Source organism: Bos mutus, chromosome 6 (assembly GCF_027580195.1).
Source record: "Bos mutus isolate GX-2022 chromosome 6, NWIPB_WYAK_1.1, whole genome shotgun sequence".
Classification (NCBI taxonomy): domain Eukaryota; kingdom Metazoa; phylum Chordata; class Mammalia; order Artiodactyla; family Bovidae; genus Bos; species Bos mutus.
In genome coordinates, this window is record NC_091622.1 from 31,362,052 (window position 1) to 31,388,001 (window position 25,950).

Sequence of the window (25,950 nt, forward strand, 5' to 3'; positions counted from 1 at the left end):
CTTCTTAATATCTTCTGCTTCTGTTAGGTCCATATCGTTTCTTTCCTTTATTGTGCCCATCTTTGCATGAAATGTTCCCTTGGTATCTCTAATTTTCCTGAAGAGATCTCTAGTCTTTCCTATTCTATTGCTTTCCTCTATTCTTTGCACTGATCACTTAGGAGGGCTTTCTTATCTTTCCTTGCCATTCTTTGGATCTCTGCATTCAGATGGATATATCTTTCCTTTTCTTCTTTGCCTTTTGTGTCTTTTCTTTTTTCAGCTATCTGTAGGGCCTCCTCAGACAACCATTTTGCCTTTTTGCATTTCTTTTTCTTGGGGAATGTCTTGATCACTACCTTTCTCTACAATGTAACGAACCTCAGTCCATATTTCTTCAGGCACTCTGTCTATCAGATCTTATCCCTTGAATCTATTTGTCACTCCCACTGTATAATTGTAAGGGATTTGATTTAGGTCATACCTGAATGGTCTAGTGGTTTTCCCTACCTTCTTCAACTTAAGTTCTGAATTTGGCGATAAGGAGTTCATGGTCTGAGCCACAGTCAGCTCCTGATCTTGTTTTTGCTAACTATATAAAGCTTCTCCATCTTTGGCTGCAAAAATATAATCAATCTGATTTCGGTATTGACCATCTGGTGATGTCCATGTGTAGATATGGACACCTTGTGTTATTGGAAGAGGGTGTTTGCTATGACCAGTGCGTTCTCTTGGCAAAACTCTGTTTTGATTTACTGAGCATGGCCCTGCCCATCAGAACAAGACTCAGTTTCCCCCTCAGTCAGTCTCTCCCATCAGGAAATGTCCATGAGCCTTTTATCCTTCCTTACCAGAGGGCAGACAGAATGAAAACCATAATCAAAGGAATTAAACACTGTAGAATAAAGTTAACAGAGTACAGCATTACTTGGGAAGAGCTTTAAAGTCACTAAGACTAAAAAAAAAAAAAGAGTAGGGACAAAAATATTTCCTTATTTCAATAACCTGGGGTTTTAAGAGGTAAGCCAGAGAATTTGCTATTTTCTAAAAAAAAAAAAAAGTGTGAAGCTCTTATTAGTGAGATATTAAATACAATTGATTTTTCTCCTTAGGATTTATAACTATAAAATAACCAGGGATATACTTAAAGACCGGTTCCATACTTACACTTCAGGGCTTCCCTGGCGGCATTGGGCTTCCCTGGCGACTCAGATGGTACAGATTCTGTCCACAATTGGGGAGACCCAGGTTCAATCCCTGGGTCAGGAAGATTCCCTGGAGAAAGGAATGACAACCCACTCCAGTATTCCTGCCTAGAGAATTCCATGGACAGAGAGCAGGCTACAGTCCACAAGGTCACAAAGACTCAGACACAACTGAGCGACTAACAAGCTTCTATACTTACAATGAGGAAAAAAAAAATACAGAAAATATCTCTTTACTGTTTACTTCTAACAGGTATAGGTTTTGAAATTGTGGAAAGAACTTTAATATAGCAGAAAAAACACTGAACTAGAAATCTAGGCTTGGTTTTTATAACAAAATAATGATTTTTAAGAATGTCTCCAACCCACAAAACTCAGGACTACATATGTAAGATAGAGATGTTTCACTAAATGACTGCTAAGTGCACGTGTGCTCAGTCACTCAGTCATGTCTGACTCTTTGCGACTCCATGTACTGTAGCATGCCAGGCTTCTATGTCCATGAGATTTTCCAGGCAAGAATACTGAAGTGTGTTGCCATTTCCTATTCCAGGGGATCTTTTCCACCCAGGGATCAAACCTGTGTTTCCTGCATTGGCAGGTGGATTCTTTACCACTGAGAAACCTGGGAAGACCAAATGACTGCTAAATTTTCCCTAATTTTGTGATCGCTCAGAAATGTTTGTGATGAACCAAAAAAATGTGTCTACTTGGAGAAACTTGAATATGTTTAAGAATGGATAAGAACCCAGTTCCTGAATTGTTATTACTTTGTTTGATCCCAAGAATAATCCTTCAGTTTCCAATTTTCTTTGGAAGGGAGAAATATCTATTAGTACAACAGTTCCTATATGAGGCAGAAATGTGACTTTTTTTTTTCTCACAATCTAAAAGACACTGTCTCCTATTTAATGAAAGTACATTCATTCAGATCATATTATCGCTCCAAATGGTGACAATCAGACATTGTGAAATGCATGAGTCTGAACCTGAAAGATTTCTGAACCCGAAAGATTTCTCATCTCCTTTTGGGATATAGATTCATATCAAACTTGAATGAATCAAAAGAAGAAATTTTCAAGCAAAACATTTCAAATGCTTTTCCATTTAAACCCACAAAACCTACTTTTATTCAAGCACTCCAAGGTAATAAAACTTTCCATAGCTTCTGATTAAGAATTGCTTGAAAACATTTTAAGCAGATAAGTACTTTTCTCCTCATGAGCATCAAGTGACTTTCTCAGAGTGATTATATTCAGCTAGATGCATTCATCTTATTAATTAGACATTTCAAGGTCTAACCTATATTAATCCAAGATATTTTAAAATTATTTTTTAAAGTGAGATTCATTTCTCACTTTTGATTATAAAAAAGAATTCCAGAAATGCTATTTTACTATTATAATGGAGTTTAATAACCCTGATAAATATACTTATTGAATAATTTTAAATCAAGTTTCACTGCCAATAAACGTAAAAGCCCCTTATTGTACCCGAAATACTGTGATTAATAAAAATACCTCAAATTGCTAAAGAGTATCTCCACTTCCAAACATATTTACTTTTCATATTGGAAAGAATGCTGTGCAAACTTAGTTTTCTATCCACAGACAATTTACTGGAAAGACACTTAAGGCCCTGATGAAAATGCTCACAGTTTATGGTAAAAACAAAACAAAAACAACAATTTCTCAAAATAGAATCTGTAGCCTTGAAAAGAACACACATACCAGCAACATCAAGTTCCATAAACTTACTAATGACAATACTACTACTATGCGTTGGAATAAAAAAGCTCTATTTTTGGATAAAAACATTTAACCATCACCTTAAAAATTCTTTCAAATATGGCAAAATTTGAGATAATACATATTTTATGATTAAAGCTCTTATAAAAAACTGCAGACCAGGGAAAGAATAAGATATAGATTTTTTTTAACTTTTAAAAATCTTATTTATTATATTTGCAATCATTTATATACTTTTGTGAAGAGGAACTAAAAAGCCTCTTGATGAAAGTGAAAGAGGAGAGTGAAAAAGTTGGCTTAAAGCTCAACATTCAGAAAACTAAGGTCATGGCATCTTGTCCCATCATTTCATGGGAAATAGATGGGGAAACAGTGGAAACAGTGTCAGACTTTATTTTGAATAAAGAATATTTGAATGCAGAATCACTGCAGATGGTGATTGCAGCCATGAAATTAAAAGACGCTTACTCCTTGGAAGGAAAGTTATGACCAACCTAGATAGCATATTCCAAAGCAGAGACATTACTCTGCCAATAAAGGTCCGTCTAGTCAAGGCTATGGTTTTTCCACTGGTCATGTATGGATGTGAGAGTTGGACTGTGAAGAAAGCTGAGTGTAGAAGAATTGATGCTTTTGAACTGTGGTGTTGGAGAAGAAGCTTGAGAGTCCCTTGGACTGCAAGGAGATCCAACCAGTCCATTCTAAAGGAGATCAGTCCTGGGTGTTCTTTGGAAGGAATGATGCTAAAGCTGAAACTCCAGTACTTTGGCCACCTCATACGACGAGTTGACTCTTTGGAAAAGACTCTGATGCTGGGGGGGAATTGGGGGCAGGAGGAGAAGGGGACGACAGAGGATGAGATGGCTGGATGGCATCACCTACTCGATGGACGTAAGTTTGAGTGAACTCTGGGAGTTGGTGATGGACAAGGAGGCCTGGCGTGCTGCAATTCATGTGGTTGCAAAGAGTCGGACACAACTGAGTGACTGAACTGAACTGAACTGATATACTTTTTTAATGATTAGTAAACACTTGGGATTCAGCATGGACTACTAGCTTCAGGATACAAAATAACAATGTGAACATTAATATTTTAATAAGAAGTTACTGATAAAATGAAAATTTTTAACTATAAATAAATTTAAATTAATTATCTATTAATAAAAAATCTAAGCAACCTTTTTATAAAACAAAGTATGGATATTAATTTTTTAAGCTAGAACAAATAAATCTATAATTCTTAGGCATTCTATTTCAGAGTTCTTACTTTCAAATCTTCACCATAGGAAATCAAATGAAGACATATTTCATATATTAAAGATGTGGGTTATGGCAAGAATTTTGAAGTTTATTATTATATGTAAAATTGCAATAAAGGACAGAATGGTATGGACCTAACAGAAGCAGAAGATATTAAGAAGAGGTGGCAAGAATACACAAAAGAACTATACAAAAAGGATCTTCATGACCCAGATAGCCACAATAGTGTGATCACTCACCTAGAGCCAGACATTCTGGAATGTCAAGTCAAGTGGGCCTCAGGAAGCATCACTATTAACAAAGCTAGTGGAGGTGATGGAATTCCAGTTGAGCTATTTCAAATCCTAAAAGATGATGCTGTGAAAGTGATGTGATGTGATGTGATGCTGCACTCCATATACCACCAAATTTAGAAAACTCAGCAGTGGCTACAGGACTGGAAAAGGTCAGTTTTCATTCGAATCCCAAAGAAAAGCAATGCCAAAGAATGCTCAAACAAGCGCACAATTGTACTCATCTCACACGCTAGCAAAGTAATGGTCAAAATTCTCCAAGTCAGGCTTCAACAGTACATGAACCATGAATTTCCAGATGTACAGCTGGATTTAGAAAAGGCAGAGGAACTTGGGGTCAAATTGCCAACATCCATTGGATCATAACAAACTGTGGAAGATTCTCAAATAGATGGGAATACCAGACCATCTTACCTGCCTCCTAAGAAATCTCTATGCAGGTTAAGAAGCAACAGTTAGAATTGGACATGGAACAACAGACTGGTTCTAAAGTGGGAAAGGAGTATGTCAAAGCTGTATATTGTCACCCTGATTATTTAACTTATATCCAGAATACACCATTGAAATGCTGGGCTGGATGAAGCATAAGCTGGAATCAAGATTGCTGGGAGAAATATTAATAACCTCAGATATGCAGATGACACCACTCTTATGGTAGAAAGCAAAGAGGAACTAAAGAGTCTCTTGATGAAAGTGAAAAAATAGAGTTGCACTCTGTGGCTGAAGGTGAGGGTGGGATGATTTGAGAGAATAGCATTGAAACATGTATATTACCATATGTGAAATAGATGACCAGTTCAAGTTCAATGCATGAAGCAGTACACTCAAAGCCGGTGTGCTGGCACCCCCAGAGGGATGAGATGGGGAGGGAGGTGGGACGGGGTTTCAGGATGGGAACCCATGTACACCTGTGGCTGATTCATGCCAATGTATGGCAAAAACCACCACAATATTGTAAAGTAATTAGCCTCCAATTAAAATAAGTAAATGAATTAAAGAATGAAAAAGCTAGCTTAACTCAACATTCAAAAAACTAAGATCATGGCATCTGGTCACATCACTTCATGGCAAATAGATGGGGAAATGATGGAAACAGGGAGAGACTTTAATTTTGGAGGCTCCAAAATCACTGCAGATGGTGACAGGAATCATGAAATTAAAAGATGCTGGCTCCTTGGAAGAAAAGTTATACCAACATAGAGAGCATATTAAAAAGCAGAGATATTTCTTTGCCAAAAAAGGGCCATCTAGTCAAAGCTATGTTTTTTCCAGTAGTCATTTATGGATGTGAGAGTTGGACTATAAAGAAAGCTGAATGCCAAAGAATTGATGCTGTTGAACTGTGGTGTTGGAGAAGATGCTTGAGAGTCCCTTGGACTGCAAGGAGATCAAACCAGTTAATCCTAAAGGAAATCAATCCTGAATATTCATTGGAAGCTTGATGCTGAAACTCCAATACTTTGGCCGCATGATGGGAAGAACTGCCTCACTGGAAAAGACCCTGATGCTGGGAAAGATTGAAAGCAGGAGACAGAACGACAGAGGATAAGATGGTTGGATGGCATCACTGACTCAATGGACATGAGTCTGAGCAAGCTCTGGGAGTTAGTGATGGACAGGGAAGCCTGGCATGCTGCAGTCCATGGGGTCTCAAAGAGTTGGACATGACTGAGTGACTGAACTGACTTGAAGGAACACATGTATACTGGTGGCGGATTCATTTTGATATTTGGCAAAACTAATACAATTATGTAAGTTTAAAAAAAAATAAAATTAAAACAAAAACAAAAACAAACAAACAAACAAAAAACTACATTAGATATTTTTATAGTAATCAAAAATTGGAATCCTCAATAAATAAGACCACAAATTGATTTAATATATATAGTCCTACTTACTGTAATATGATATATAAACTGTATATTTTAGCTTCATTGAAAATATCTGGAAATAAATTGTTCTGCTGTTTTTCCTAGGTGGCTCAATGTGTAAAGAATCCACCTGCAATGCAGCAGATGCCTGAGATGTAGGTTCAATTCCTAGGTTGGAAAGATCCCCTGGCGGAGGGCATGGCAACTCACTCCAGTTTTCTTGCCTGGAGAATCTCATTGATACAGGAGCCCAGTGGGCTACAGTCCATAGGGTTGCAAAGAATCGGACATGATCAAAGCGACTGAACACAAACATAGATTTTTAAAATATTGCTTCAGAATGCTTTATGGATAGAATATAATATTAGAATGAAAGAATCACAAAATGCTATGTCTAGAGAGCAACTCTATTCCAGATGAGATTGGGTGTTATGGCCATAGACCAAACTCTATTTCAAACTGCAAGCAAGAAAACTGTTGCTCTAAAATTTTAAATTACTTGATACTTCTGATGAACTTTCAGAAATATTTGCTCCTTTAAACACAAAGAGAAATTTTTAATTATTTTTAACTTTTAAAACAAGTTTTTTCTTCCTGGTTATAATAGTGTTGTATGCCTGGAAAATTCCTGTCTTTAGTAATGTCAATATGTTGCTTTTAGCATACAAATCAAGTGTTTCAACTTTTAAAAATGCAAAAAAATTGTGTTTCTTATTTTTATTGCAACATACGACCTTTTTATCAAAAAGCAAATCTTGGCAGAAACAGAATACAAATTAATAGCAGAAACTTTAAAAGGGATGTTTGAACATCCAAGGCATCTCAAAGTCTCTAAAAAATGTTTTTTAATAACATAGTTTCTATTCAGAACAAATTAGCAAACATCAATACCTTCATTTTCCAGTCACCACTGAACAGCTTATTTGAATTGAAAGTCTTAATGGTGCCTGACTAGCTTTAGTGTGTCAAGTCTTCTGATCATAAAAGAAACTAAAATTACTGGAGGGCTGGGAAAGGCAGGAAGGATGCAAATACAGTCAGCAGTGACCAAAAGCCAGGACTACAATTTAAATTATCATCACTGATATGAACATAGTATTTCATTAGTTTGAATGAAGAATCCCGAAGCAATTGGGTTGTTGAAATTCTTATTAGCAAATTTGGTGAGATTATGTGCCTGGACTATTAAAACATTTTCCAGTGGTAAAAATCCAGTTCCTGTGGAAGGAGAATTTATAATCCCCTGAAGGAGTCAAGACAGTTCTGGGAGAATAAGAGAGATATATAATCAAATATTTTAACAGATTACTGAGAAATTCAGAAGTGAACAAAGCAGATAATTTCAGGCATAATGATAAACTCTTGGGATTATGCTTCAGCTGAACCTACCATACCAGGAATATCACTATATAACAAATTAATCTGTTGTGAACTTTCAATATATGTGGGCAAATGACTTGCATGCAGTGTGACACCTTCTTGCCACTGTTTGCTGATTCATGTAACCTCTTTGAAATAGATCTTGGTATCTGCCACTTAAGTTCAATGATGACAATGAGACCTTGTCAGAGGAGAACATATGAGCAAATGTTTCTCAGTTCTCCGTATTCTTAACTTGGACATGAATCACCATTTGTGGCTAAAATCACATTGTGTAGGTGAATTTGAGCTGGACTGAAGCTTCACTGGCGGGGGTGGTCGTGGTGGTGGTGGTCGTGGTGGTGTGTGTGTGTGTGTGTGAGAAAGACAGAGAGGAAGGTGGGGTGAGGCAGATTCCATTAAGTCTGACTGTGGGTGCTGTCCAATAGAGTAGGCAGGAAACTGAACCTTGCTTCCTTTGTACCAGGTATGGTCTAAACTCTTAACTGAGTCAGTTTTTAACATGTGAACCCATGAATCAGACTCTCTGGGTTTCTTTGAGCACATACATGTCTGTAAACATTTACCAAGAGTCTGCATGCCTAGAGCAACTAGTTGCCTCATAACAAGCTTTTTTCTGTGCTCTGTTAATCACACCTAACTGAAATTAATCCTCCACGTCAGATGGCAATTTCTTTTGAGAATAGAAACTAGACTTTGCATTTCTTGCGTTGGCTCACATAGATTACTGTCCATAGAAGAACAACAACAACAACAAACAGTGGGAAAGTAATCCATACTGAGCACGCAATCCAGATTTCATAGTCTTTTGAAAAATATCATTGGCTCTTTTTCCACACACACAAAAAAATGTTTAACTGGAATCAGACATCCTTTCCCCATATTGGAGAAGTCAGCATCATTCCACCCACCAAAAGAGAGTGCTCCTGTTCTCTCTGAGAGGCTGTAAGTGCTGCTTGCCTGAAGCAGGATATCTTCAGAAGTCACCTCTATCCAAGCAACAGCTCACTCTAAACATCACTGGATACAACTATCTCTTCTGTGTCATGATAAGAGATGGGTTCCCTTTGAAGTAGAAATAATCCCTTCCATAGTGTATACTTTTCAAGAGTGCAGAATTCCTTTTATATATCAGGAAACTGCTGGGGTCAGTAATTTTGAAGGTCCAACAGATTGGAAATTTTATGAGATACTGGCTTGAATATTACCTAACTTTGAGGTACAAAATATTTTCTTGAAGATGCATCAAAATAAAAACTCATGAAATGAAGTCTATTATGTGTATTATATATAAAGTAGGGTGGGAGAAAAACAGGTGGAGTATTCACAATACATTGCCAATTCACAGCAACTTCTAGATTCTATCCATTATATACACTTTCCAAGAGATAAATTTACTGTTGGAAATATGGCAGTAAATAAGGATGGCAGATTTTCCAATAACGAGTTTAATTATAAACACTGGGTTTATGCAGGCTATGCTGGCTACTAGACTCTCTGCTATTAGCTTCCCATTGAACTGTAGATGCTCCCAAGTTTGATTAACAGACTTGCAGAATTTTAGATGCAGAAATAACATTAAAGAAAACAAAAAGGTTAATGCTCATGCTGTCACTGTGACTGCCATTCATAATGCTCTGTCAATCACATCTAAAATGAAATTATTCCTCCACCTCACATAGCAATTTCTTGTGACAATAGCAACTATACTTTGCATTTCTTGAACTGGCTCACACAGATTACTGTTCATATTCGAATTAGCATTATTTTAGTTATCTTTTACTATGTAACCTACAAACATAAATTCACTTAACCTTACAATATTAAAGAATAGACAGTATCATTCATAGTCTACAGATAAAGAAATTGAGACTTACTAGGTTTAGTAGTCCTAAAAATCACAGTCATTGACAGAATTTCAACCTTGTTATATCTGTCAGCAAAACTGTACTTTTCCATTACACCATATTAAATCTAGCCTAGTTATTTAAAAATGACCTTGAATTACAAATATCAGCAATTTCTGACAAGACTGCACTTCTGTGAGCCCTTCCATTTTGCTTGGAATAATCAATCTATTTGCTTAAATAATCAATCTACTATTTCCATACTGTCTATGAATCACTGCAAACAAATTATACAACATCTTACTTAAGAATCACTAAAATAATTTATTGTATTTTTGCGACCGAAAGACTAACTCTACTAGGTATTAAGGATACAATGAAGGAAATGATGCACACACAAATACTTTCTAGCGTGGCATGTCAACAATAATTTATGTGCACATATTATTTTTCACTTGAATAAAGGGAAAACATGCTTATCACATTTGTAGATACATAGAAGAATCTTATACATTCTTATGTCAGAATACACATGTAATCATTAGTTCATTCATTAAATAATTAATGAACATCTATTATATGCCATGCATTGGGGGATCACACTGTAATGTGTCATTACACAGTGTGAGTCACACTATAATGGGAAACACAGAATATAAACAAGTAAAGTGATTACATTGACCTGTATATATATATATATATATATATATATATATACACACACACATATATATACATATGTGAGGATTATACATATAACTACATATATGTACATAATTTCAGTTTACAAAAAATGCTAGAGAGAAACATAAAACAGGGTAATACAAAAAGGAAAGTGTTATTTTATATATTGTAGAATCAGAATACAAATACGACACTGAAGAATACCAGTACTCTATTAAATAACTGGCCACTTTAAGGCAAGGCTGCTTTTTCCTCTTTCTAAATACCAGGCAGGAAAACATTTCATTAAAAATGGACCAGTGGCAATCTATATATAATACCTTTTGCAAAAATAGTACATTAAGTTTTCTCAAGAATGCAGAGCTGTAGGTTTTACATTTGTGGATTTAATGTTGGAGAACCTGAGTAAAGATTCTAAACAGATCTAAAAAACGACTATACCTGGGAGCTAGAGGATCACTGCTATACCATTTTATTTCATCTGCTTACATGAGGAAACAATTTTATGAAGAGAATAAGCATTATTGTACAATTAATATTGGTTGTGAAGCCAGTTTTAATCTATTTTCCCTGACCCTGTTTTCCTGTTTGTGATAAAGTTCAAAAACATTAAATCTACAGTATTAAATTTTAATGCTGAAACTCAGTCTTCACAAAAAGTGAAGCATTAGCAAAACCAAACCAAAGAAGACTTCAGATACATAAGCAAAAAAAAAGCACCACCAACAAAAAATATTTTGTACAATTCATCTTCTAAGGAAAAACAAAACACAAATTGATCCTTTAAATTAACTACTTAATTTAATTTGTACTTTAATGACTTCTAATAAACTTAGTTTTAGAAGATTGAATAAGATATTACTCCTTAAATTCTTCTTCTTGGAAATTTTGTATTGTGATGAAAAGAAACAGGAACAACCATACTCTTGGAGAAAGTTTAAGGATAAAGAAAACTTTGATGATTTCAAAATTTGGCTTTGAGGCTTTCCTAATTTATCTTCAAGGATAAACAGTGTCTAACACCTTGAATACACCATCCACTGAATGAATCACCACCTGACATCAAAGTAAAAGAACATGTAGAAAATATCAAATCAGGAAAACCCTTCATTTTATCAGCATGAGTAAAAATTAAATAATCCTTTTTATACTCTTACCAAATTAAAAAAAAAAAAAAAACAAACCTCTAGTCATACAATGTCAAGAGAGCCCAGACTTGTCCAAAATTTGGAAAATGGTCAATCTCACATTCAAATTCTACACAGAAGCAACCCTGGTTAGCTTATGAAAACTGACAGTACCCTGCTCAAGGTGATACGGACACAGGCATTGTATACACTTAGCCACTGGCAGCAGAATAAACACTGACAGCTTGACAGTTCACCATTTGGAAAGCCATTCACTCTTTTTAAGACATGGAGATACTGGTAGTGGAACCTTAATTTTAAACACATGTCTAGCAAATCTATACTGTAATTATTTGCTTGGCAATGCTTTCTCTTGATAAGTATCTTCGATGATATTATACATGTATTTAGGTCTATGTGAAGGAATTTCTCCATTTATAAATAAAGCTAGAAATCCACAAAAAAATTCATAATACTCTTAAAATTACTTGAGAGATAGATTTGAAGTTTTATAAATTCAGTAATTAATTTAAAAAATTGTAGCTTATTAGAAAAACACTTGAGTTATAAAAACAAATAAATATTTTTAAATTAAGAATGCTTAAATAATTTAAGTGTCAAAATGTAAAAGGCAGGGTAAATATTTACAGTCTCTTTCACATATTTATATAACGTCAATATACTGGAATGTTTCAATTCAATTTGGGAGTCGAAAAATAGAAATATAAACAGGAGTTCTTTAATATTATTTAGGAATAAAGTACATTTAATTTGAAGTACATGACTCATTTCAATTGAATGGCATAGGTAACACAATACAGACTAAATTCAGAGGATGGGGAAGCAACTACACTGATCTTAGAACTATACTGACCTTAGAAGGTGAAACGAAGCCCACTTCTGCCAACTTTACAATTATGAATTTTTCATTGTCTAGAAGGCATCCCCAAGAAAAAGAAATGCAAAAAGGCAAAATGGTTGAGGGGGCCTTACAAATAATATTAAGAGAAGCAAAAGGCAAAGGAAAAAAGGAAAGATATACTCATCTGAATTTAGAGTTCCAATGAATTGCAAGGAGAGGTAAGAGAGCCTTCCTAAGTGAACAATGCAAAGAAATAAAGGAAAACAACAGAATGGGAATGACTAGAGATCCCTTCAAGAAAATTAGAGATACCAAGGGAATATTTCATGTAAAGATGGGCACAATAAGGGACAGAAACAGCATGAACCTAACAGAAGCAGAAAATATTAGGAAGAAGTGGCAAGAATACACAGAAGAACTACACACACACACACAAAAAATCTTAATGATGCAGATAACCATGATGGTGACATCACTCACCTAGAGCCATATATCCTGGAATGCAAAGTCAAGTGGGCCTTAGGAAGCATCACTATGAACAAAGCTAGCAGAAGTGATGGAATTCCAGTTGAGCTACTTCAAATCCTAAAAGATGATGCTGTGAAAGTACCACACTCAATATGCCAGCAAATTTGGAAAACTGAGCAGTGGCCACAGGACTGGAAAAAGTCATTCCAGTCCTGAAATGCCTTTCTTTGAGATTTTCATTCCAATCCCCAAAAAAGGCAATGGCAAAGAATGTACAAACCACTGCACAACTGCACTCATCTCACACACTAGCAGAATTCTGCTCAGAATTCTCCAAGCTAGGCTTCAGCAGTACATGAACTGAGAACTTCCAGATGTTCAAGCTGGATTTAGAAAAGGCAGAGGAACCAGAGATCAAATTGTCAACATGCATTGGATCACTGAAAAAGCAAGAGAGCTCCAGAAAAACATCTATTTCTGCTTTATTGACTATGCCAAAGCCTTTGATTGTGTGGATCACAAAAAACTGTGGAACATTCTTAAACATATGGAAATACCAGACCACCTTACCTGCCTCCTAAGAAATCTGTATGCAGGTCAAGAAGCAAAAGTTAGAACCGGACATGGAAGAAGAGACTGGTTCTAAATTAGGAAAAGAGTACATCAAGGCTTTATATTGTCACTCTGCTTATTTAACTTATATGCAGAGTACATCATGAGAAATGCTGGGCTGGATAAAGGACAAGCTGGAATCAAGATTGCCAGGAAAAATATCGATAACCTCAGATATGCAGATGACACCACCCTTATGGCAGAAAGCAAACAGCCTCTTGAAGAAATGGAAGAGGAGAGTGAAAAAGTTGGCTTAAAGCTCAACATTCAGAAAACTAAGATCATGGCATCTGGTCCCATCACTTCGTGGCAAATAGATGGGGAAACAAAGGAAACACTGACAGACTTCATTTTCTTGGGCTCCAAAACCACTGCACATGGTGACTGTAGCCACGAAATTAAAAGACACATGCTCCTTGGAAGAAAAGCTATGAAAATCTTGGACAGTTTATTAAAATAACAGAGACATTACTTTGCCGACAAAGGTTCACATAGTCAAAGCTATGGTTTTTATGTATGGGTGTGAGAGGTGGACCATAAAAAAGGCTGAGTGCTGAAAAACTGATACTTTTGAAATGTGGTATTGGAGAAGACTCTTGAGAGTCTCTTGGTCTGCAAATAGATCAAACCAGTCAATCCTAAATATTCATGGAAGGAATTACGTTGAAGCTCCAATATTTGGCCATCTGATGCAAAAAGCCAACTCATTAGAAAAGACCCTGATGCTGGGAAAGATTGAATGCAGGAGAAGGGGATGACAGAGGACGAGCTGTTTAGAAAGCATCACCAACTCTGTGGCCATGAGTTTTAGCAAGCTCTGGGAGATGGTGAAGGACAGGGAAGCCTAGGATGCTGCAGTTCATGGGTCACAAAGAGTTGGACACAACTGAGTGACTGAACAACAACAACGAAGCTATTCATACTTCCAATTATGAATTTAGATGTTTCTCTGGAGAAGGCAATGGCACCCCACTCCAGTACTCTCGCCTGGAAAATCCCACGTATGGAGGAGCCTGGTAGGCTGCAGTCCATGAGGCCGCTAAGAGTCAGACACAACTCAGTGACTTCATTTTGATTTTTCACTTTCATGCACTGGAGAAGGAAATGGCAACCCACTCCAGTATTCTTGCCTGGATGATCCCAGGGACGGGGGAGCCTGGTGGGTTGCCCTCTATGGGGTCGCACAGAGTCGGACATGACTGAAGCGACTTAGCAGTAGCAGCAGTAGCAGTAGCTCCTCAAATATAGCTTCCTGGCCCTGAAGCTCTTTCAACTTAATCCAATCAACATCAGTTTCTCAGACTTGCTAGGGGCTCTAGGTTAAAGCGTCCGCCTGGACTGCGGGAGACCCAAGTTCGATCCCTGGGTCGGGAAGATCCTCTGGAGAAGGAAATGGCAACCCACTCCAGTAGTCTTGCCTGGAGAATCCCATGGAGGGAGGAGCCTGGTAGGCTACAGTCCCTGGGGTCGCAGAGTCGGACATGACTGAGCGATTTCACTTTTCTACTCTCTTAAGTTATGCTTTCACCCTGTTGTTGAGACTCCTCCTGCCCTCAGTAGATACATGTCCAAGTGAGATTTCATGCTTTGCCACCTCAGCCAGTCTCCTGCCAACGTCCTTCTCATTGCCTGACTTTATTGCAATCAGAAACAATAAAACAAAACCCTTCTGATTAAATCCTATCCCTACATTAATACAAATTCATTCTGTCCACTGAAAGCTGCTGCATAAAACATATACAGCCATGTAGATTAATGCTACAATGAACTTCTGGTCTCTAACTTCATATGAACCAATAGTTCTCTCTGGCAATTCTTCCATGTTCCCTAATTATCTCTCTCTGTTTTGCCACTGCAGCTCTTTTTTTAAAACTTATTCACTATCTATAAAATTCCAACCTAATTATCTCTAATGTTTTCTGGTATACTTTCTCTCTTAGCAGATAATCTCACCATCCTTTCCTCAAAAAAATAAAAATAAAAAAAGAGAGAGAACATATTTCTTAACAATTCCCTTAACTTCTTGATAGCACCCATGGTAACTTGCTCGTAAATACACCATTCTCTCTTTATTTCCTTCTCTCATCACTAAGGAAAATTATATTCTTGGTGCCTAAGATTAAACATTCCACCTAATTCTGGATCAAATTGTCTCTTTTTCTCTTGGACATCTATCAGTGATCACCTGACTTTCCTTTATCGTCTTTCTCTTACTCCCTACAGCCTTGATCTGTGAGCATTCAAGCATACTCATCTCTGTTATATTCTGAAAATTATTCCCCTCCATTTCACTAAGTCATTTAATGATTGATCTCATAGCCAAACAGGGTTAATATGGTTACCTTTATCTCTTCTACTTATTACCTTCCTTTTTATTTTTTAACTTGTTACAATTTAAACATATGATATTACTGCTCCACTGATATTTTCCTAATAAATTGCAATTATTTGCAACGTTTTCTTTTTTATGTTCCAGACATGGTTCTGGATGTATCACATTACTAAATCATTTAGGTTGAACCTATCTATGAGTTAGTAACATATTCAATGTCACTTGGTTTTAAGTAACACAACAAAAATTTGAGCAGTCCTACATTAGCGGCCACATTTCTAACCCATTGCTTTACTGCCTCTCCTTAGTTACTGATGAATCCTGAGTTCCTAAATTCAATGGGACTCTCTTCAGTCTTTATATTATTGCTATTTAGTTACATTGCCAACCTGTCTTTATTTCTTAAAACTCTTTATTCTTAGGTTCTATTAGTATAAGACTTCAATGCACATACATACTTAATTACTGAATTTGGATAAGTATTTTTGTAAAATGGAGTAGTATTAGGATCATAAGATTTTAGGAAAATTAACAGTAACCTTACATGTGATAGTTTACACAAAAGATTTTGGAAGAAAGAAGAAACCTGATGCAAAATGACTATACATAAGCTTGGGGACAACAGTAGGGAGCAGATATTTTCTCCCATCCTGTGGGAACAGAGAGGAGGGAAAAAACATGAAGGTTTGTAAGGAATTAAGCAATACTTACATGAAGAGCTTTTATTTGTCTCTGTATAGATTTTACCTGCAAATGAAATAATTTCTATATGTATACCTTAACGTGTACCAGTTTTTCTTTTTCTCCAAATTAGGTAACATTCCACAGCAATCCTGATTTCCCAATTGTAATGAGGTCTAAAAATGTTTTCTGATATCATTCTACAAGTAATTAAGTAATGAAACCTCTGAAGAAAGACACACGACTTTCCGCTATAGAATCATGAACATTTTCATTTTCCGAATCTCAATTATTTTTATACTAAACGCATTTTATGATTCTAGGTTAATTATTTTGTTTCCATTTGACTAGATTTGTCAGACTCTTTGTGACCCCATGGACTATAACCTACCAAGCTCCTCCATGCATGGGATTTTCCAGGCAAGAATACTAGAGTGGGTTACCATTCCCTTCTCCAGGGGATCTTCCCAACCCAGGGATTGGAACCTGGTTTCCTGCATTGCAGGCAGACTCTTTACCCTCTGAGCCACTTGGAAAGCAAGATAAGTGTAACTCATTTCTTATTACTAAATAAATGCATTTGAAGACAGAGAATTGCCTCTAAGACACATTTTTCACCCACAGTTTTGAAATTCTCTATGACTCAATGGTAATCTTTGATGCTAAATTCTTCCAGGTTCATAAATTTACTCTAGCACCAGGTACTTAGCATTACGTAGTTCCTTGGTCACCATAAATCCCACATTGATAACCGTAGGTTTTGCCATCATAGATCTGCTATACCCATGCACATTAGAGACAATAGTGAAAATGCAGAGGTTTAAAAACAAAGACAAATCTTAAATCAGGCAGAGAAGTTAAGGTAAGATGATTGGCGGTGAGACAGCAGTTCTCAGCCACAGCACTGAAGCCAGAACCCATGCAATGATATCATCAATACGGTTAAAGAGTAAAACCAGCACTTTGAAATTCTGTGTCTAGGGAAAATATGTTTGAAGGAAGAAGATGAAATAAAGATATGTTCACAGAAATAAAAACTGAGAAATACAGCCACAAGAAAACCATCAAAATGGGAAATTTGAAAAAATATATACTTCAGGCCAAAGAAAAGCAATTCTAGATAAAGACGTAGGAAGGAAAAACAAGCAAAGAAAGTAGAACATATATGGGTATATATAAAATAAATATTAACTGCACATGATAGTAATGGTAAGACTTCTTAGAATAAAAACAATAATATTAAAAACTTGAACAATAATAATCCATCATGTGAGAGGTGGATATATTGAGTAAATGGAGTTAAAATTTTATGTTTGCTAAGAGGAGGTTTAAGATATTGATAAACATTAGATGTTGATAAAGTATGGCTGTTGTAAATTCTAGAGGACCTATTAAATAAAAGCAGAGTATATAACTTGTAAATTAGTACAGGAGAAAAGAGGGAATTGAAAAATAAAATTTATATTAATCCAAAAGAAGGCAAGAAAGGACAAAAAAGGAACCTAGGTTAGGCAAGGCAAACAGAATGTAACATAATGGTAGAATGTATAAGATGGCAGACCTAACTCTAAATGTATTATCAAATATATTTCATTTAAATACATGTAATACTCTCATATTTAGGCATGAATAGTCCAACTGGTATCAAATAATGCATTGTATAGTTTCTTAAGAGTTAGAAGTGGAATGAAAGGATACAGGAAACGTTGGAAGTAAAGGGTAGTAAAAAGAAAGTTCACCAAATATATTAATGGAAGGGTAATTGCTTTACTCTATTCATAGAAAAAATAATAATGCTATATAATAAATACATCATAAAATACTACATAATAAAAATAATTATACTTTAGGGAAGAAAGTATTATTAGAAGTAGAAGCTTTATAATAATAATTTAAGAATGTTATTTACAAAGAAAACTATTCAGAAATAAAGTTCAGATCTTGAAATGTTTCAGATATTTAAAAGGATATACCTAGCAGTTTTATCCCAATACATATAGAAAATTAAAAAAAAAACAACTTTAAAATATCATAAACTTCTCAAGTTTATAAAAAGAATAGAAAATATGACTTTTATTTTTTATCGACTTGGAAAAATGGAATCAGTAACTTAAAAATTCCCACGACAAAAATTCTAGTCCACCTTGGCTTCATAAGACCATCTATCAAACATGTAAGGAAAAAATTCTTCCAGTTTTATATAACTAATAGAGAATATAAAAAGAAGAAATCCTCTCCACCACATTTCCTGAGGTTAACTTAACCTTAGCATCAAATTACAACAGAGAAAATTTCAGGTAACCTTAGTCGAGAACATCAATGTAAAAACTTTAAGCAAGTGGTAGTAAATAAAAAAATATATATAAATATGGAAACATTAATGAAATTATGTTTGTAAAAATATAAAAATCAGGTTTATTCCAGGAATACATGAAGTTGCCTATATCTGATCAAAGTTAATGAAAGAAAAAGAGAAACTTTGTATTTAGTAGTGTAAAGTTTGCATCTTTTTCTCTGATATTGATAATAATCAAGGATGCTTATTACTGTTATTTAATACTTTCATTCAACATTGTCCTAGAGGACCTAGTCAGTGTACTAGGCAAATAGAAATAAAAGATATTAACATTGGAAAGGAAGAGACAAATCATTATCACAGATGATATGCAAAGAATTAAGAATTTACAGATAAATTATCAGAATTAAAGAGTGGAGCAAGAATGTTGGATATAAAATTAATATAAAATATCAGTGCCATTCCCATATATCAGCAACCAACAGAAAATGGGGTTTTAAAAGATACTATATTACTTTCATACATTATAATACCACTCAGCCATATAAATGAAAAAATAAAAAATTACTGACATGCAAATAAGAATGTACCTAAAATATGTTGAGAGAAATAAGATACATATTACTACAATATCCATTTATATGAACACTAAAACCAGGTAAACTATGTGTGCAAAGAATAATGATGGAACTTTTAGGATAATTAAAAAACTATATAACTTGAGAGTAGTGATTACATTGGTGAATTCAATCATTGACAGCCTTGTGGACTTAATATTTGTGCATTTTATTGTATATAAGTTAAATTTCAATAAAAATAAATAAGATACTATATTAAAAATAAATTTGTATTTTTTTCTTTTCCCATGTATTAAAAAAAAAGAAAATTTGCAGGGAATTCCCTGAAGACCTAGTGGTTAAGACTCTGTGCTTCCAATGCAAGGGGCAAAGGTTTGATCCCTAGTTGGTCAATCCTTAAGGAAGTCAGTCCTGAATGTTCATTGGAAGGATTCACGCTGAAGCTAAAGCTCCAACACTTCGGCCACCTGATGCAAAGTGCTAACTCATTAGAAAAGACCCTGATGCTGGTAAAGGTTGAAGGCAGGAGGAGAAGGGGATGACAGAGGACGAGATGGTTGGATGGCATGACAGACTCAGTGGACATGAGTTTGAGCAAGCTCTGGGAGATGGTGAAGGACAGGGGAGTCAGGCATGTTGCAGTCCATGGGGTCACCAAGAGTCAGACACGACTGAACCACTGAATTGAACTGACTGAGGCACTAAGATCCCACATGCCCTGCAGCACAACCAGAAAAACAAAAAATTAAAATAACAGTAAGAAGAAGAAAATAGTTTTTAAAAATATACACTTTTTAAAAAGCTACAAAAAATTTCAGGTAGTTAAAACACTTCAATTTAAAAGATAGAATTATAAATCCTTCAGAGTATAATTGAGCATAATATTTTTATGACTCTAGTAGTATGGAATGATTTCTTGAGTAAGACTAAACAGCAATAATCACAAGAGAGAAAATTCATAATTCTACTAAATTTAAAGGTACTATATCTAATGAAAATTAAATACAAGGAGAGGAAACGATTTGCAATATAAATAACAGAAGATTAATATTCAAAATACGCATACAGCTCTTAGACTCAATTATATAAACAAAGATAACCCAATAGAAAATGGCCAAAGGACTTGAATAGGCAATTAACTCAAAAAAAAAAAAAAAAAAAAAACCATGAAAAGTAAAAGATGCAGAATCTTTTTATAATCAGGGAAATTCAAGTTGAAACAAAAAGATATATCATTATACATTGAATAACCTAATAAAAATTTAAAATCTAACAAAACCAGCATTTGGTGCAATGTGAATTCGAAACACTACTGGAGGTGTGTGAATTGGTAAATATGTAGGAAAGTAGGTTTGAGATTATGTTTCCTTATGTTGCAGCAATTCTACTTCCGGATACAAATCCTATAGAAACACACACACAAGTGCAATATTATATATCCAGATGCATGTCTAAGAATCTTCATAACATCATTACTTATGACAACCTAAAAGTGGAAACAGTAGACTGTGACACATAAATGCAATAGAAGCAGGCTACTGTAGATCATGACACATGTATACAATAGAAACTGACACAGCAATAGAAATGAATAAGCAATAACTGTTTGTAACAACAAGAATAACACAAAATGAAGAATACAAAAAGAAAAAAGAATATATGCAAAATGTGTTCATTCATAAATTGAATACTGAAAAAATGAATATTTAAGGATGTACCCTTAGATGATAAAATTATATTCAAAGACAAAGAAATTAATATCATAAAATTCAGACTAATGGTGATGCCACTGAGAAAAGATGTCAGGGATATGAACAGAAATAATATAACGAGGCTTTCAAGATGCTTGGTATGTTCTATTTCTTTACCATAGTAGTGGTTGTTTCATTTACAATAATTCAATAAACTATCCTTGTGCTTTATGCAGTTTTCTACTAATATATGTTTGCTATGCTTCATTATAAATCAAATAAAAACACATTAAGATAGTTTTGACTTCTCTAGCATAAATTTACCAAAAGGATTTTTATTGCTAATTAGAATAACTCTAAATTTCAATTTGTCTAAATTTTCTGCATCCTATACCTCAGCACTGGAAAGAAAACACCCACTGAAGAACTTACCGTCAATGCAGTTAGAGATTTATAACTATGAACTTATGTTTGCACATTCAATTACCTTAAGTTTTTCCCTACCAAAAATATCTAAAAATGGCGTATTGAAACTATAGAAAAATCATTTCTCCAGGGGTTTTTACATCTCTTGTTGAGAAAGTTACTGTCCCAGCAATTCATGAAAAATCCTTTATAGGCGCTCAACTTCTTACACGTGATCTGAAGTATATAAGAGTTCATTTCCTGCAAACCATTTTCTTTCTACTTATTACACGACATAGATAGTGAGATACTGTAATGTCACTTTTTATAGACTATCCCTCTTATCATATGAAATTTATCAAAGCTCTTATTCTGATTTTGTGTATCTTACAAGCTAAAAACCAAGCAGTTAGGCGTTGTGTAGATACTAAATTCACTACTGTATAAAATTACTATAGTGAATAGAAGATTATGCTAGTTCCCTAGGCAACAATAGGTTTATTCTTTCCCTTTATTTTAAGGCACAGAAAAATTTATTGCTTAATACTTCTAGTGAGTATGTAATGTCCTCTAATTCTCTTGCCTCTTCATTTCTCTCAAACTGTAATATAGACTTTAATGTATACTGTGACTATAATGCATGGAAAACAATCCAACATAACCATATTACTATAGGAAAAAGGAGATTTATCAATGTGTCTGGTCTTACTTTGCGAACACCTCGGCCAAGCTCTTCTCCATAGTTGGTTCCAAGAATTTCAAAATGGACGTTGGGATTGCCTCCATTTTCTCCAAATTCTAGCTCTCCAGTCAATCCACTGACTCCACCCTAAAAGAGAGAAAACAAACTCATGAAAGATTTTTGAAGATGTAAAATAATAAAAAGAGGATATCATAGGAACATGATTTTCATCTATAAAATAAATGTTTTCTCAAGCATGCAATTATTAACAGGCTATTCTTTAATAGATGCACAGCATTAATAGGAGTGCAATTGAAAACAACCTTAAGTATCACTTAATCCAATCCCATCCAATCTACTGAAAAGGAAATTCTGACCCAAAGAGGCAAATTGGTACTCATAATGACATCTTTGCATTGGTACTAAATTCCAGGCTAGGATTTGTGCCAACATATATTGAACATGCATGGATCCATTAGTCAAAATACAAGATACTTCCAGAGAGCTTAGAATCTACTCCAGAAACAAGTTTTGACAATACTCTTTCTCCAGCACAATTCCATTCTAATTTGAACTAGAATTACACTGGAAATCTTCAAAGCCATGGTTTCCAACTTCTGGAGTTTTGAATTTTCTCCTTTAAATATCTTTTTTCAAGTTAAAAAAAATCTAAATTAGTCTTGAACACTGTTTATAGTCTTAAACAGTAGTTTTAGCTATTGTGATTCACTGGGAATTTCCAAGCTTCATCTTTCATTCAACATAACAGATGTTCACTTTTCCAACAGATGGCAATGTAGGTCAGACTTCTCTTTTTTGTTTACCATTCTTTTCTCAGTTGAGTTTATCAGCCTTCACATTATTTAGGATTACAAATGAATACAACATTCCGAGTCACCTCTAAACAATTTCTAACTTAGAATTTTTGTCTGATAATCCTATATATTTGGACAAATTATCACCGTTTGTAAATTGCTTCAATTTTCACCTATGTAATCAGTTCATTTGCTCAGTCATGTCCAACTCTTTGTGACTCCATGGACTGCAGCACGCCAGGCCTGTCCATCACCAACTCCCGGAGCTTATTCAAACTCACGTCCATTGAGTCGGTGATGCCATCCAACCATCTCCTCCTCTGTCATCCCCTTCTTCTCATGACTTCAATCCTTCCCAGCATCAGGGTCTTTTCAAATGAGTCAGTTCTTTACATCAGGTGGCCAAAGTATTGCAGTTTCAGCTTCAGCATCAGTCCTTCCAATGAATATTCAGGACTGATTTCCTTTAGGATGGACTGGTTGGATCACCTTGCAGTCCAAGAGACTATCAAGAGTCTCCTCCAACATCACAGTTTAAAAGCATCAGTTTCTCAGTGCTCAGCGTTCTTTATAGTCCAACTCTCACATCCATATATGACTACTGAAAAAACCATAGCTTTGACTAGATGGACCTTTGTTGGCAAAGTAATGTCTCTGCTTCTTTTATATGCTGTCTAGGTCACTCATAGCTTTTCTTCCAAGGAGCAAGTGTCTTTTAATTTCATGGCTGTAGTCACCATCTGCAGTGAGTTTGGAGCCCCCCAAAATAAAGCCTCTCACTGTACCCACAGTTTCTGCATCTATTTGCTATGAGGTGATGAAACCAGATGCCATGATCTTAGTTTTCTGAATACTGAGTTTTAAGCCAAATTTTTTATTCTTCTCTTTCACTTTCATCAAGAGGCTCTTTAGTTCTTCTTTGCTTACTACCATAAGGATGGTGTCATCTCATCAGCATATCTGAGGTTATTGATATTTCCCCCAACAATCTTGATTCTAGCATCTGTTTCATCCAGTCCAGCCTTTCTCATGATGTACTCTGAATATAAGTTACATAAGCAGGGTGACAATATACAGCCCTCAGGTACTCCTTTCCCTATTTAGAACCAGGTTGTTGTTCTATGTCCGGTTCTAACTGTTGCTTCTTGAACTGCATACAGTTTTATCAGGAGGCAGGTCAGGTGGTCTGGTATTCCAATCTCTTTAAGAATTTTCACACTTTCTTGTGACCCACACAGTCAAAGGCTTTGGCACAGTCAATAAAGCAGATGTTTCTCTGGAACTCTCTTGCTTTTTTGATGATCCAATGGATGTTGGAAATTTGATAACTGGTTCCTCTGCCTTTTCTAAATCCAGCTTGAACATCTGGAAGTTCACAGGTCACGTCCTGTTAAAGCCTGGCTTGGAGAATTTTGATCATTACTTTGCTAGCATGTGAGATGAGCACAATTGTGTGGTAGTTTAAACATCCTTTGGTGTTGCCTTTCTTTGGGACTGGAGTGAAAATGGATCTTTTCCAGTCCTATGGCCACTGCTGAGTTTTCCAAATTTGCTGGCATGTTGAGTGCTGCACTTTCTTAGCATCATCTTTTAGAATTCGAAATAGCTCAACTGGAATTCCATCACTTCTACTATCTTTGTTCATGGTGATGCTTCCTAAGGCCCACTTGACTTTGCATTCCAGGATGTCTGGCTCTAGGTGAGTGATCATACCATTGTGGTTATCTGGGTCAAGAAGATCTTTTTTGTATAGTTCTTCTGTGTATTCTTGCCACCTCTTCTTAATATCTTCTGCTTCTGTTAGATCCATACCATTTCTGTCCTTTATTGTGCCCACATTTGCATGAAATGTTCCCTTGGTATCTGTAATTTTCTTGAAGAGATCTCTAGTCTTTCCCATTCTATTGTTTTCCTCTATTTCTTTCCATTGATCACTGAGGAAGGCTTTCTTAACTCTCCTTGCTATTCTTTGGAACTCTGCATTCAAATGGGTGTATCTTCCTTTTCTCCTTTGCCTTTGCTCCTTTTCTTTTCTCAGATAATTGTAAGGACTCCTCAGACAACAATTTTGCCTTTCTGCATTTGTTTTTCTTGGGAATGGTCTTGATCACTGCCTCCTGTACAATGTCACGAACCTCCGTCCATAGTTCTTCAAGCACTCTATCAGATCTTATCCCTTGAACCTATTTGCCACTTCCACTGTATAATTTAAGGGATTTGATTTAGGTCATACTTGACCGGTCTAGTGGTTTTCCCTACTTTCTTCAATTTCAGTCTCAATTTGGCAATAAGGAGTTCATGATCTGAGCTACAGTCAGCTCCCGGTCTTGTTTTTGCTGACTGTATAGAGCTTCTCTATCTTTGGCTGCAAAGAATATAATCAATCTGATTTTGGTGTTGACCATCTGGTGATGTCCATGTGTAGTCTCTTGTGTTGTTGGAAGACAGTGTTTGCTATGACCAGTGCGTTCTCTTGGCAAAATTCGGTTAGCCTTTGATCTGCTTCATTTTGACCTCTTTAGTGTTGGTACTTAAAAATATTTCATTTGCCATAATCTCTAACTCAACTTCTATTCTGTTTGGCAGGTTTTATGCTGTCTGCTATGTCTCCTGTTTCATCTGTGTCTTGTATCCCATCACATGACACTAAGCTCACAGAAGCCATTCACACAAATTATTCCTCATTCATTCATTTCCATATTTAATCAGTTTCATTTTTCCAACAGTAATAATAAAACAGATCCTTCAATGATATTTTTGAATAGCTTCTCTCTTATTATTCAGTTTTATTATCAAAAATTTATAAATTTGAATTATCTGTGCTCTTCTCATATGTGATTAAACAGTCAACAACATGAATTTTGAAGTCAGATTTCCTGGATGTCAGATTTTGAAATCATATTTCAAATCCTAAAAGATGATGCTATGAAAGTGCTGCACTCAATATGCCATCAAATTTGGAAAACTCAGCAGTGTCCACAGGACCGGAAGAGGCCAGTTTTCATTCCAATCCAAAAGAAAGGAAATGCCAAAAAATGCTCAAACTACTGCACAGTTGCACTCATCTCACACACTAGCAAAGTGATGCTCAAAATTCTCGAAGCCAGGTTTCAACAGTACATGAACGGTGAACT

The 25,950-nt window shown here is 35.5% G+C and overlaps 1 protein-coding gene across 1 annotated transcript in view; it reads right to left on the reverse strand.

Annotated features, from left to right (window-relative positions):
* Nucleotides 1-25,950, reverse strand: part of LOC102267443 (glutamate receptor ionotropic, delta-2) — a 233,482-nt gene that overhangs the window by 31,262 nt on the left and 176,270 nt on the right. Inside the window, exon 6 of the mRNA XM_070371886.1 lies at nt 22,029-22,148. Coding sequence (XP_070227987.1) covers nt 22,029-22,148 — 120 coding nt within the window. The remainder of the gene's footprint in view (nt 1-22,028; nt 22,149-25,950) is intronic.